This window comes from Mus musculus, chromosome 6 (genome assembly GCF_000001635.26).
Source record: "Mus musculus strain C57BL/6J chromosome 6, GRCm38.p6 C57BL/6J".
Classification (NCBI taxonomy): Eukaryota; Metazoa; Chordata; class Mammalia; order Rodentia; family Muridae; genus Mus; species Mus musculus.
The window spans coordinates 123,840,698-123,855,412 of NC_000072.6; the positions used below are offsets into that span (position 1 = coordinate 123,840,698).

Consider the following 14,715-nt stretch of genomic DNA (forward strand, 5'->3'; position numbering starts at 1 on the left):
GCTATCCCTCTTACCAAAAAACTTTAATTGAGTTGTCTACATTGTCATCTCTATGCTTTTTAGGGCATCTCCTGTCATGTGGAGGGTGGACTAGATCATTAATTACCTAATCTGCTATATCAAATGACCAATTATCAAATTCACTCCACTTAATCTTTTATTGGCATGAACCAATGTTTTTCCTCAAAATGTGCTCTTTAATGAGTTCCAGGATTCTTTCTTTAGTCAAGGAACATATTTCCAAGTTTGGCCAATACTATCAATCTGCCTTACTGAATTTTCTATCTCTCTCCCTTCTAGTGGTATCAGAATATCTTGTTGTCCCATGGCTCAGATTTGGACTTGATCCCCTTTCGATACAAATTCTCTAAATAATAAGTTCCTAAAATCAGATGCCCACTAGGTCATGCCCTAATCCATGGCCCACATCATGGTTCTATGCACTGACTTCTCCACAGGCATCTGAGTCTAGAAGTTTAGTGAACATTTCACTTATTGGATCCAAAGTCATGATAATTGAATACAGACACTCAATACATGTTAATTGATTGGGAGAGAGGTGTGGTTAGGGAGAAGGGACAGGAAGGGGAAAGAAGGAATCACAAAATGAAGTGAAGGTGAATACTTTGAGGAAGGAAACAGTAGAATAAAGAAATATTCAATATTTATTAAATGCACAAAAGTAATCAATTTAAATAAATGACTCATGGTGATACAATTTTTTATATCTACAAACTCTGATAATGGGTTTATGTGTACCATGAAGCTAATTAATAAAACATAATTTTAATGTTTTATTAACTAATGTTAATTCAACATATATTTAAAAATCTGAATGAACTACTTTTAAACCATAAATTAAAAAAAAAAATGTTTGAATTGTGACAAATTGCATCCAAAAGACCAGGCAAGAGTCTGTGGTGGAGATACTCGACCTCCAGACAGAACAAGCCTAGGTCTCTTTTGGGCCTCCAATCCAGGTGTCTCCTGTAGATTGAATGACAAAGCAGAAGAGCTATACTTTGTCATTCACAGGGCTATGGCAGGCTGCCATCTCAAGAAAGAACTGATCATCTAACACTGATGTCCTGTGGGGGGCTGAGAATAGGGAATTATAATACTTCACATAGTATGCAGGAAAATGAACAAGGCCTGCTTGAGGCTGTCTCAGCAGGAAGGTGTCAAATAGAATGTCCAATGGCAACAAATTGAATAGTTAGTTAGGAGGAGGCTGGATGCCCCAGGAATAGAAGATCCTGTGCGGGGAGGGGGGGGGAATGTTGTAGGGGTTGGGGATGGCAGAGCACCCTCTCAGAGACAAGGGTCGGGATTGCGTTCAGAACTCTGGGAGAAAGACTTAGAAGGGGGCAATATTTGGAATTTTTAATAAATAGGTGACAAAATGAGCCAAGTACAATAATATACACATTTCTTATAAATAATTGTATTCATTATAAATATCATAGTAAGTATAGGTCAAAAGTAACATTTTTTGTGTAGAACATGATTTTAATACTTACAACAGTTAATATTCAACAGAGAGAATAATATTTAAGATATATTTCATTGTTATGTCTCCCTTTTCATTTCTGATTTTATTGACTTGGATACAATCTATCTGCTCTCTTATTAGTCTGGCTAAGGATTTATGTATCTTGTTGATTTTCTCAAAGACCCAGCTCCTGGTTTTGTTGATTTTTGTATAGTTCTTTTTGTAAACATATAAAGGCAGACCTATCAGAATTACACCAGACTTCTCACCAGAGACTAGGAAAGCCAGAAGATCCTGCGCAAATGTCATTCAAACCCTAAGTGAACACAAATTCCAACCCTGACTGCTATACCCAGAAAAACACTCAGTTAACATAAATGGAGAATACAAGATATTCCATAAAAAGCCAAATTTATACAATATGTTTCCCTAAATCCAACCCTACAAGGGATAATAGGTAGAAAACACCAACATGAGGAGGGAAACTACACCCTAGAAAAAGAAAGAAAGTAATCTTCTTCCAAAAATTCAATAAGAAGGTAGACACACAAACATAATTCCACCTCTAACAACAAAAATAAAAGGAAGTCATAATTCCCCTTTTTAATATCTCATAACATGTTAACATCAATGGACTCAATTCCCCAATAAAAAGACATAGACTAACAGACTGGATATGTAAACAGGGCCCAGCATTTTGCTGCACGCAGGAAATGCACCTCAGTGACAAAGACAGACACTACCTCAGAGTAAAAAGTTGTAAAATAATTTTCCAAGCAAATGATCTCAAGAAACAAACTGGAGTAGCCATTCTAATATAGAATAAAATCAACTTTCAACCAAAAGTTATCAAAAGATAAGGAAGGACACCTAATACTGGTCAAAGGGAAAAATCTACCTTATTTATAATAGTCATAAGCTGGAAAGAACCTTGATGTCTCTCAACAGAAGAATGGATACAGAGAATGTGGTACATTTACACAATGGCTATTCAAAACAATGACTTCATGAATTTAGCAGGCCAATGGAAGCAACTAGAAGATATCATCCTGAGTGTGGTAACCCAATCCCAAAAGGACATACATGGTATACACTCACTGATAAGTGGATATTGAACCCAAAACTCAGATTACTCCCTGGTAGGGAAAAGGGGATAGAAGGAACCACCAGATAGCCCCAGATGCCAAGGATGTGAGATATTCTGAGGACCCAATTAGGATGACATTAGCCACAATGCCCAACAGAGGGGACATAGAACCAAAGAAGACCTTCTAAAGAAGTTAAGCACGGCTAGTTGAGAGATGGGGTCACTCACCCATCTCAAAATTATATACCAAGTTTTAAAAATTCACTCATAAAATCTCATAAAAATTAAAATCTAGAAATCAATCTGGAGGTTCCTTAGAAAATTAGAAATAGATCTACCTGAAGACCCAGCTATACCACTCTTGGGCATATATCCAAAAGCTGTCCCACCATGCCACAGGGGCACATGTTTCACTATGTTCATAGTGGCCTTGCTTGTGATAGCCAGAAGCTGGAAACAGCCCAGATGTCCCTCGACAGAAGAATGGATACAGAAAATGTGGTTCATGTACACAATGGAATATTACAATGCTCTATGAATGAGGACATCCTGAGTTTTGCAAGCAAATGAATGGAACTAGAAAATATCGTCCTGAGTGAGGTAACTCAGAGCCAAAGGACATGCATGGTACGTACTCACTAATAAGTGGATATTACCAAAAAAATAAAATTACAGAATACACAAGTTACAGTTCACAGAACTCAAAAAGGTCAACAATCTGAAGGATGATATGAGGTTGTCTCAGTCCCACTTGGATGGGAGAAGAAAGCAATCACAATGGGGGAGAATTAGAGGGACCTGGGAAGGAATGAGGGTTGGGGGAGGGGACCATGATGTGTTATTGGGCAAAGGAAAAGGACTAAAGATATTAAGTCCAGCAGAAAGAATGAAAACAGGCAAACTGGAGAAGTCAGAGGTTGGGGGAACCTAACAGAGTGTACCACCGACCTGGGAGATGAGATATTCTCAGGATTCAGAATTGGGGACCATTGATGAGATTCCCTACAGTGTAGGGAGGAAACTTATAGAGCCCATCTCCTACAGAAAGTCAGTGCATCAAGTGAGGGATGGGTTGCCATCTCACAGTCAAAATTCTGTCCCATAATTTTTCTAGTCAGAAAGAACTGCAGGGATAGAAATGGAGAGGAGCCTGAGGAAAATAAGGTCCAGCAACAGTCCCAAAGTGGGATCCAGCTCAAGGGGAAGTTCCAAGGCCTGTCACTATGACTGAGGCTATGAGGTGCTCACAGAAAGGGTCTGGTTCGCCCCTCCCCCAACCCTCATTCCCTCCCAGGTCCCTCCCTTCCTCCCCCATTGTGATTGCTTTCTTCTCCCACCCAAGTGGGACTGAGGCATCCTCACTTGGGCCATTCAGCTTGTTGACCTTTTTGGCTTCTGTGGACTGTATCTTTTGTATTCTGTAATTTTATTTATTTATTTATTTATTTATTTATTTATTTATTTATTGGCTAATATCCACTTATTAGCGTGACTGTCCTCAGAAAGACCCAACAAGCAGCTGAAAGAGTCAGATGCTGATATTTGCACCCAGGGACAGCAGCTGCTGACTCCTGTGGTTGAATTAAGGAAAAGCAGGAAGAATCTGAGGAGGAGGGCAATCCTATAGGAGGACCAGCAGTCTCAATTAATCTGGACCCCTGAGATCTCTCAAACACTGGACCACCAACCAGGCAGCACATACCAGCAGATAGGAGGTCCCCAACACATATACAGCAGTAAACTACTGGGTTTGAGTTTAGTCAGAGAAGATACACCTAACCCTCAAGAGACATAAGGCCCCAGGGAGTTTGAGGTCTGGTGGGGTGTCTCTATCCTCATGGAGACAGGGGGCAGCAAGGAGGTATAGGATCTGGAAGACTAGGAGGGTGGACTGGAAGGGTAATAATATCTGGAGTTTAAAATACATACATACATACATACATACATACATACATACATACATACATACAAGATAAAAATGGAAAGATCAAGAGACATTGAAATGTAAGAAATTTTCAATGACAAAAATTATTGAAGAATAAATAAAAAGATTCAGCAACAACAGCAACAAAAAATCTGATCAGACATGATGAAGAATGTCTTTAATCCCAGCCCTGGGCAAACAAAGGAAGGAGGATCTCAGTAATAATATCGTGGGCAAGGGTCACAAGTCCCTTCCAGTCAGCACCAGCACCAACACACCTTGGGCCCAGAGTCTACTGACACCCCCAAGGTCCCCACAGGACTCTCCAGATGATCTTAGGACCTCTGGTGAGTGGAACACAACTTCTGCCAGGAGGCAGGTTTGAACACCAGATATCTGGGCACCTTCCCTGCAAGAGGAGAGCTTGCCTGCACAGAGTACTCTGACCACTGAAACTCAGGAGAGAGTAGTCTCCCAGGTCTACTGATAGAGGCTAACATAAGCTCTAACCAGAGACAACTATAACAACTAACTCCAGAGATTACCAGATGGCGAAAGGCAAATTTAAGAATCTTACTAACAGAAACCAATCCCACTCACCATCATCAGAACGCAGCACTCCCACCCCACCTAGTCCTGGACAACCCAACACACCCGAAAAGATAGACCTGGATTTAAAAGCATATCTCATGATGATGATAGAGGAAATCATGAAGGACTTTAATAATTCACTTAAAGAAATACAGAACACTGCTAAACAGGTAGAAGACCTTAAAGAGGAAGCACAAAAATCCCTTAAAGAATTGCAGGAAAACAGGACCAAACAGGTGATAGAATTGAATAAAAGCATCCAAGACCTAAAAAGGGAAGTAAACACAATAGAGAAAACCCAAAGTGAGGCAACGCTGGAGATAGAAATCCTAGGAAAGAAATCTGGAACCATAGATGCGAGCATCAGCAACAGAGTACAAGAGATGGAAGAGAGAATCTCAGGTGCAGAAGATTCCATAGAGAACATCGGCACAACAATCAAAGATAATACAAAACGCAAAAAGATCCAAACTCAAAACATCCAGGAAATCCAGGACACAATGAGAAGACAAAACCTACGGATAATAGGAGTAGATGAGAATGAAGATTTTCAACTTTAAGGGCCAGCAAATATCCTCAACAAAATTATAGAAGAAAACTTCCCAAACCTAAATTAAGAGATGCCCATGAACATACAAGAAGCCTACAGAACTCCAAATAGACTGAGAACAGAAAAGAAATTCCTCCCGATACATAATAATCAGAACAACAAATGCACTAAATAAAGATAGGATATTAAAAGCAGTAAGCAAAAAAGGTCAAGTAACACATAAAGGCAGGCCTATCAGAATTAGACCAGACTTTTCTCCAGAGACTAAGAAAGCCAGAAGAGCCTGGACAGATGTTATACAGACACTAAGAGAACACAAATGCCAGCCCAGGATACTATACCCAGGTAAACTATCAATTACTATAGATGGAGAAACCAAAGTATTCCATGACAAACCAAATTCACACATTATCTTTCCATGAATCCATCCCTTCAAAGGATAATAACAGAAAAAAACCAATACAATGACAGAAACCAAGTCCTAGAAAAAGCAAGAAAGTAATCCTTCAACAAACCTAAAAGAAGGCAGCCACAAGAACAGAATGACAACTCTAACCACAAAAATAATAGGAGCAACAATTACTTTTCCTTAATATTTCTTAATATCAATGGACTCAATTCTCCAATAAAAAGACATAGACTAAAAGACTGGCTACACAAAAAGGACCCAACATTGTGCTCCTTACACGAAATCCATCTCAGGGAAAAGACAGACAGTACCTTAGAGTGAAAGGCTAGAAAACAATTTTCCAAGCAAATGGTCTGAAGAAATCAGCTGGAGTAGCCATTCTAATATTGAAAAAAAAAAAGGACTTCCAACCCAAAGTTATCAAAAAAGACAAGGTGGGACACTTCATACTCATCAAAGGTAAAATCCTCCAAGAGAAACTCTCAATTCTGAATATCTATGCTCCAAATAAAAGGGCAGCCACATTCATTACAGAAACTTCACTAAAGCTCAAAGCACACATTGCACCTCACACAATAATAGTGGGAGACTTGAACACCCCACTTTCATCAATGGACAGATTATGGAAACAGAAAGTAAACAGGGACACAGTGAAATTAACAGATATTATGAAACAAATGGACTTAACAGATAGCTACAGAACATTTTATCCTAAAACAAAAGGATATACCTTCTTCTCAGCACCTCACGGGACCTTCTCCAAAAATGACCATATAATCGGTCACAAAACAGGCCTCAACAGATACAAAAATATTGAAATTGTCCCATGCATCCTATCAGATCACCATGGACTAAGGATGATCTTCAATAACAACATAAATAATGGAAAGCCAACATTCACGTGGAAACTGAACAACACTCTTCTCAATGATACCTTGGTCAAGGAAGGAATAAAGAAAGAAATTAAAGACTTTTTAGAGTTTAATGAAAATGAAGGCACAACATACCCAAACCTATAGGACACAATGAAAGCATTTCTAAGAGGGAAACTCATAGCTCTGAGTGCCTCCAAAAAGAAACTAGAGAGAGCACACTGTAGCAGTTTGAAAACACACCTAATAGCTCTAGAAAAAAAGGAAGCAAATTCACCCAAGAGGAGTAGACAGCAGGAAATAATCAAACTCAGGGGCGAAATCAACCAAGTGGAAACAAGAAGAACTATTCAAAGAATCAACCAAATGAGGAGCTGGTTCTTTGAGAAAATCAACAAGATAGATAAACCCTTAGCCAGACTCACTAGAGGGCACAGGGACAGCATCCTAATTAAAAAAATCAGAAATGAAAATGGAGACATAACAACAGATCCTGAAGAAATCCAAAACACTACCAGATCCTTCTACAAAAGGCTATACTCAACAAAACTGGAAAACCTGGATGAAATAGACCAATTTCTAGACAGATACCAGGTACCAAAGTTAAATCAGGATCAAGTTAACGATCTAAACAGTCTCATATCCCCTAAAAAATAGAAGCAGTCATTAAGTCTCCCAACCAAAAAAAGCCGAGGACCAGATGGGTTTAGTGCAGAGTTCTACCAGACCTTCAAAGAAGATCTAATTCCAGTTTTTCACGAACTATTCTACAAAATAGAAGTAGAAGGTACTGTACCCAACTCATTCTATGAAGCAACAATTATTCTGATACCTGAACCACAGAAAGATCCAACCAAGATAGAGAACTTCAGACCAATTTCCCTTATGAATACCGATGCAAAAAAAACTCAATAAACTTCTCACTAACCAAATCCAAGAACACATTAAAACAATCACCCATACTGTCCAAGTAGGGTTTATTCCAGGAATGCAGGGATGGTTTAATATATGGAAATCTCTCAACTTAATCAATTATATAAACAAACTCAAAGACAAAAACCACATGATCATCTCATTTGATGTGCGGAGAAAGCATTTGACAAAATCCAACACCTATTCATGATAAAAGTCTTGGAAAGATCAGGAATTCAAGTCCCATTCCTAAACATGATAAAAGCAATCTAGAGCAAGCCAGTAGCCAACATCAAAGTAAATGGTGAGAAGCTGGAAGTAATCCCACTAAAATCAGGGACTAGACAAGGCTGCCCACTCTCTCCCTACCTATTCAACATTGTACTTGAAGTCCTAGCCAGAGCAATTCGACAACAAAAGGAGATCAAGGGGATACAAATTGGAAAGGAAAAAGTCAAAATATCACTTTTTGCAGATGATATGTTAGTATATAAAAGTGACCCAAAAATTCAACCAGAGAACTCCTAAACCTGATAAACAGCTTCGATGAAGTAGTTGGATATAAAATTAACTCAAACAAGTCAATGGCCTTTCTCTACACAAAGAATAAACAGGCTGAGAAAGAAATTAGAGAAACAACACCCTTCTCAATAGTCACAAATAATATAAAATACCTTGGCTTGACTCTAAGTAAGGAAGTGAAAGATTTGTATGATAAGAACATCAAGTCTCTGAAGAAAGAAATTAAAGAAGATCTCAGAAGATGGAAAGATCTCCCATGCTCATGGATTGGCAGGATCAACATTGTAAAAATGGACATCTTGCCAAAAGTAATCTATGGATTCAATACAATCCCCATCAAAATTCCAACTCTATTCTTCAACGAGTTAGAAAGAGCAATCTGCAAATTCATCTGGAATAACAAAAAAATAGGACAGCAAAAACTCTTCTCAAGGATGAAAGAACCTCTGTTGAAATCACCATACCTGACCTAAAGCTGTACTACAGAGGAATTGTGATAAAAATTGCATGTTACTGGTATAGCTACTTACAAGTGGACCAAAGGAATAGAATTTAAGATGCAGAAATTAACCCACACACCTATGGTCACTTGATCTTTGACAAGGGAGCTAAAACCATCCAGTGGAAAAGACAGCATTTTCAACAAGTGGTGCTAGCACAACTGGTAGTTATCATGTAGAAGAATTCAAATTGATCCATTCCTATTTCCTTGTACTAAGGTCACATCTAAGTGTATCAAGGAACTCCACATAAAACCAGAGACACTGAAACTTATAGAGGAGAAAGTAGGGAAAAGCCTTGAAGATATGGGCACAGGGGAAAAATTCCTCAATAGAACATCAATGGCTTGTGCTGTAAGATCGAGAATTGATAAATGGGACCTCATGAAACTGCAAAGCTTCTGTAAGGCAATAGACACTGTCAATAAGACAAAAATGCCACCAACAGATTGGGAAAGGGTCTTTACCTATCCTAAATCAGACAGGGGACTAATATCTAATATATATATATAGAACTCAAATAGTTGGACTCCAGAAAATCAAATAACCAAATTAAAAATGGGGCTCAGACCTAAACAAAGAATTCTCACCTGAGGAATACCAAATGGCTTAGAAGCACCTGAAAAAAAATGTTCAGCATCCTTAATCATCAGGGAAATGCAAATCAAAACAACCCTGATATTCCACCTCACACCAGTCAGAATGACTAAGATCAAAAATTCAGGTGTCACCCGATGCTGGCGAGGATGTGGAGAAAGAGGAGCACTCCTCCATTGTTGGTGGGATTGCAAGCTTGTACAACTACTCTGGAAATCAGTCTGCAGTTTCTCAGAAAATTGGACATAGTACTACTGGAGGATCCCGCAATACCTCTCCTGGCAATATATCCAGAAGATATTCAAACTGGTAAGAAAGAAACATGCTCCACTATGTTCATAGCAGCCTTATTTATAATAGCCAGAAGCTGGAAAGGACCCAGATGCCCTTCAACCGAGGAATGAAATCAAAATATGTGGTACATTTACCCAATGGAGTACTACTCAGCTATTAAAAAGAATGAATTTATGAAATTCCTAGGCAAATGGATGGACCTGGAGGACATCATCCTGAGTGAGTTAACCCAATCACAAAAGAAATCAAATGATATATTCTCACTGATAAGTGGATATTAGCCCAGAAACTTAGAATACTCAAAATATAAGATACAATTTGTGAAACACATGAAACTCAAGAAGAATGAAAACCAAAGTGTAGACACTTTGCCCCTTCTTAGAATTGGGAACAAAACACCCATGGACGGAGTTACAGAGACCAAGTTTGGAGCTGAGTTAAAAGGATGGACCATCTAGAGACTGCCATATCCAGGGATCCATCCCATCATCAGCCTCCAAACGCTGACACCGTTGCATACACTAGCAAGATTTTGCTGAAAGGACCCAGATATAGCTGTCTCTTGTGAGACTATGCTGGGGCCTAGCAAACACAGAAGTGGATGCTCACAGTCAGCTATTGGATGTATCACAGGGCCCCCAATGGAGGAGCTAGAGAAAGTACCCAAGGAGCTAAAGGGAACTGCAACCCTGTAGGTGGAAAAACAATATGAACTAACCAGTACCCCCTAGCTATTGTCTCTAGCTGCATATGTATCAAAAAATGTCCTAGTCGGCTATCACTGGAAAGAGAGGCCCATTGGTCATGCAAACTTTATATGCCCCTGTACAGGGGAATGCCAGGGCCAAAAAGTCGGAGTGGTTGGGTAGGGGAGTGGGGGGAGGGTATGGGGGACTTTTGGGATAGCATTGGAAATGTAAATGAGGAAAATACCTAATAAAAATATTAAAAAAAAAAGAAAGAAACACCATGACCAAAGCAACATAGGAGGAAGGGATTTATTTGACTTCAACTATAAAGAATCTGATGCTCCCTTCTGGGAAAAAAAACAAAAAAAAAAAAAAACAACAAAAAAAAAAAATCAGAATATTGTGGGCTACATAGGAAGTTCAATATCATGTAAGTTGGCATAGTGAGTTGGCATTTTTTTTCCAATTTTTAAAAGTCTTGAAATTAAATTTATTATCCAAATATTATTTCATTTTATAAATAAATTATTATTCAGAGTTAAAAATGATGAATAGTAAATTATTAAGCCGTCCTATAACTCTTCAGTAAACAATACTGGAATTAATTAGCATTTATTACATTACTATGTTACTATGTTTAACCTAAGGACCCTTTGGGTACCTGTGGGACTTTGTAGAGACTTAGAACTCGGGAGATCTGAATGGATATTGATGTTGAAATGCCTCCTATCACTGCAACCAGCTTATCAGTCTTTTCAGGCCTGCAGCTGTAGTTAGGAATTGGGGGGCTCTCTCCTGAGAGCAAAGCCATAGAACCTTCCACAGCCTTCATCTCAATGAAGTTGACATTGAAGAGAAAGAATCCCAGGGACTTATTGAATAGAATATTTGGGTCCTTGTTGATTTTTTCTATAGCAAAAACCATTGCTAAAATGTGCTGATAATGTTTAATGAGATCCCTAGGAGGAAAAATTGGAAAAAACATTTTTATGTTCCTTTTCAATTTTTAATTAAAACATAATTACATCATTTACCTCCATCTCTTTTCTCCCTGCAGCTCCTCCAGTGCTCCCTCTCAAATTTTGGATTTTTATTTACAGCAATCTAAGGCATATAAAGATCATTCATTGTATTTCAAGAAAAAAGCATGATATTCTATATACTAAAAATAACTTGAAAAGGACTACTTAGAAATATATTAGTTAGCCGGGCCGTGGTGGCACATGCCTTTATTCCCAGCCCTTGGGAGGCAGAAGGAGGTGGATTTCTAAGTTCAAGGCCAACCTGGTCTACAGAGTGAGTTCCAGACCTCAGGAAAATACAATGTTTGATCAAACATAGCAACTGAAAAAAATAGTGTCAAGTAAGTTTAAACATGGAAAATAAAATGTTCTCAGTACAATACACTAAATAAAAACAAACAAATATTGTTTTCGACTACAAAGTCTTTTCAACAATGTCTTACATATTTAAAAGAATTCAGCCTGATTAGGGAAGAGACACACAGAGAGCCAGTCATGGCTGAGTAACTATTGGCATATTGTGGCTACTGGGGAAGGGAGAGTCAGTTTCCTTAGGAGGTTTGCCCTAGTAGCTTGCCTACACTCTAGAAGGTGTCCTATATTCCTGCAGTACTGGCACTCCTAAAAAGTGAGAGAGAAACAGAGACAGAGACAAACAGAGAGATAGGGAGAGAGAGACAGAGAGACCCCATGAATTTGAAGACAGGAGATATTGGAGGGGAAGCAATAGAGGTGGGTGTGATCAACATATATTTTATACATGTATAAAATCCTGAAACAATATTTTTTTTTAAAAGAAAAGCCAAGCACTTACGCAAAAACATATTCTGGTATATGGCTTGTATCTTCAATGCCAGATCTACTTATAAATGTATTTCCATCAGTCACTCTAAGGGAAAAGAGTCCTCCAATAACAAAATCTGCATCTTGATAGTAGCCAGAAGAAGCATATTTAGTTAAGTAGTAACAAGAAATATGTTCCTGGAATAAAATGAGAACAACTAGGGGGGAGAAAGCAATGAGTAATTTCATACTAACATTGATAAATAATTGATATCTGTTCAGTTGAGGATCTTGGGCTAATCAACTCTGAAAGCACATCAGCAAAGAAATAAAACATGTGGCTGTCTGGTCAGTGTAGATCAAGGTTATAAAGCATTGTTGTGTCCTGATACAGGCCCACCAGTATCCAAACACTCCCTCTGTTCGCTGGAGTATAATCTGCTTTGCACCTACTTAGCCCTAGATTATGTCCCCTCCACATAGTCACTGTGAGTCCCCAAGGGCTCAGGAACCTCTCACTTGGCACCTGGGAATCCTGATTCTCAGCAGGAAAACACACAATTAAGAAAAATGTGAAGTCCTCTAAAATACCTGTGGGGTATGTACACTCTGTGAGCTGGGACTTCTCAGTGCCCCAAGGTAAAGAGAGACTAACCAGTGGAAGCATTATTAAGTAATGAAGGGTCATCTGAAGGAGGCATCAAAGGGTTCAGTGTTTGGAGCATGGTGGTGGTGGGGTGGCAGGGAGGGCGAAGACTCTTAATCATTTAACATCAGTGTCATTTTAGAGTATTTCTGTAAGGCAAAACAAAGCCTTACAATTAGAAAACATTATTTCTGACCCCTTTATAAGGTCAATTATCAACTTGTATATTTTAAACATCTTATATTGTATGTCCCTATGAAGACAATGTTTTGAAATACATATATATTGTGAAAATTAAATATATATTTTCAATTAACACATAGATTTTTTTCAAGCACTGGCTTTATTTCAAATTTATGTACTTCAAAGAAAGTAAATCAAAGAATACTACTAGATTTTAAAAAATGTCTATTTTGTATGAGGTCCAATGTGTAATCTGTTTTATTTATTTATTTTTACTCTTTAATCCTTTTTACAGTCCACACTTCATCCCACTCCTGGTCTGTACCCCAAATGCTCCCCACCCCACACCTCCTGACATGTGAATCTATTTTCTCTTCCTTCCTTCCTTCCTTCCTTCCTTCCTTCCTTCCTTCCTTCCTTCCTTCCTTCTTTCCTTCCCTCCCTCCCTCCCTCCTTCTCCCTTTCTTTCTTTCTTTCTTTCTTTCTTTCTTTCTTTCTTTCTTTCTTTCTTTCTTCCATCCTTCCTTCCTTCCTTCCTTTCTCTCTCTCTCTCTTTCTGTCATTCATTCATTCATTCATTCATTCATTCATTCATTTTTGCTGTGGTCACTGTAGGAGAGTAAACCTGAAGTGTGTATATACTGACCAAGTACTCTACCATAGCTTTACATCCTTAGCCTTTATAAATCTTTAAGGGACTGTGTTTCCAAGGTTGTCTTAGAATTTGTGACCTCCAGTCTCAATCTTCAGTTTAATCAAGGTTACAGGTGTACATCACCAAGCATAACCATTAACATATTTTAATATGAAAAATCTGTATTTATAATAACAAATTCTGATGCATGAAGAGATGTGTCCTTTTTTTTTTCTTTTCAAATCATATTAAATTCATTCACATGGAAAAACCACTTCATCAAAGCCCTTAAAAGAGTAAGAATCTGTAGGTAAGAATGTGTACTGAGGCTTTGTTGCTTAGACCATGAGGAAAATCACACCTTATCCTCAGTTTATTTCTTTGGGTCTGTGGATTGCAGCATGGTTATACTTGACTTTACAGCTAAGATCCACATATAAGTGATAACATACCACATTGGTATTTCTGGGTCTGGGTTACCTCATTCAAGATGATATTTTCTACTTACATCTATTTGCCCACAAATTTTGGGCCATTCTTTTTAGCAGATGAGTAATATTCCATTGTGTAAATGTACCATATTTGTTTTATCCATTCTTTAGCTGAGGGACATTTATGTTGTTTCCCGTTTTTTGGCTATTATGAATAAAGCTGCTATGAACAGAGTTGAGCACATGTCCTTATGGTGGAACATTCTTTGGGTATGTGTCCAGGAATTGTATAGCTGTGTCCTGAGGAAGACCCATTATATTTCAAGTTTCTTGTGTCTGTTGAAATTTGCTTTGTGACTTCTCAATTTTGGATAGGTTTCCATAATGTCCTGTAAAGAATATTTTTCCTTTGTGTTTGGGTGAAAATTTCTGTATATGTGTGTTAGGTCCATCTGAATCATAATATCGGTTAGCTCCATTATTTCTCTGTTTAGATTCTGTCTGGATGACCTTTCCATTGGTGAGACTGGGGTGTTGAAGTATCCCACTAACAGTGTGTGAGAGTGGATGTGCGATC

At 38.3% G+C, this 14,715-nt stretch overlaps 1 protein-coding gene across 1 annotated transcript in view; it reads right to left on the reverse strand.

Annotated features, from left to right (window-relative positions):
- The window catches only part of Vmn2r25 (vomeronasal 2, receptor 25), a 30,377-nt gene extending 17,884 nt beyond the window's left edge, over positions 1-12,493 (reverse strand). The window contains exons 1-2 of the mRNA NM_001104641.1: positions 12,276-12,493; positions 11,101-11,398 (exon numbers count right to left, since the gene is read on the reverse strand). Of these exons, the coding sequence (NP_001098111.1) occupies positions 11,101-11,398; positions 12,276-12,493 (516 nt within the window). The remainder of the gene's footprint in view (positions 1-11,100; positions 11,399-12,275) is intronic.
- Positions 12,494-14,715: the final 2,222 nt, after the last annotated feature.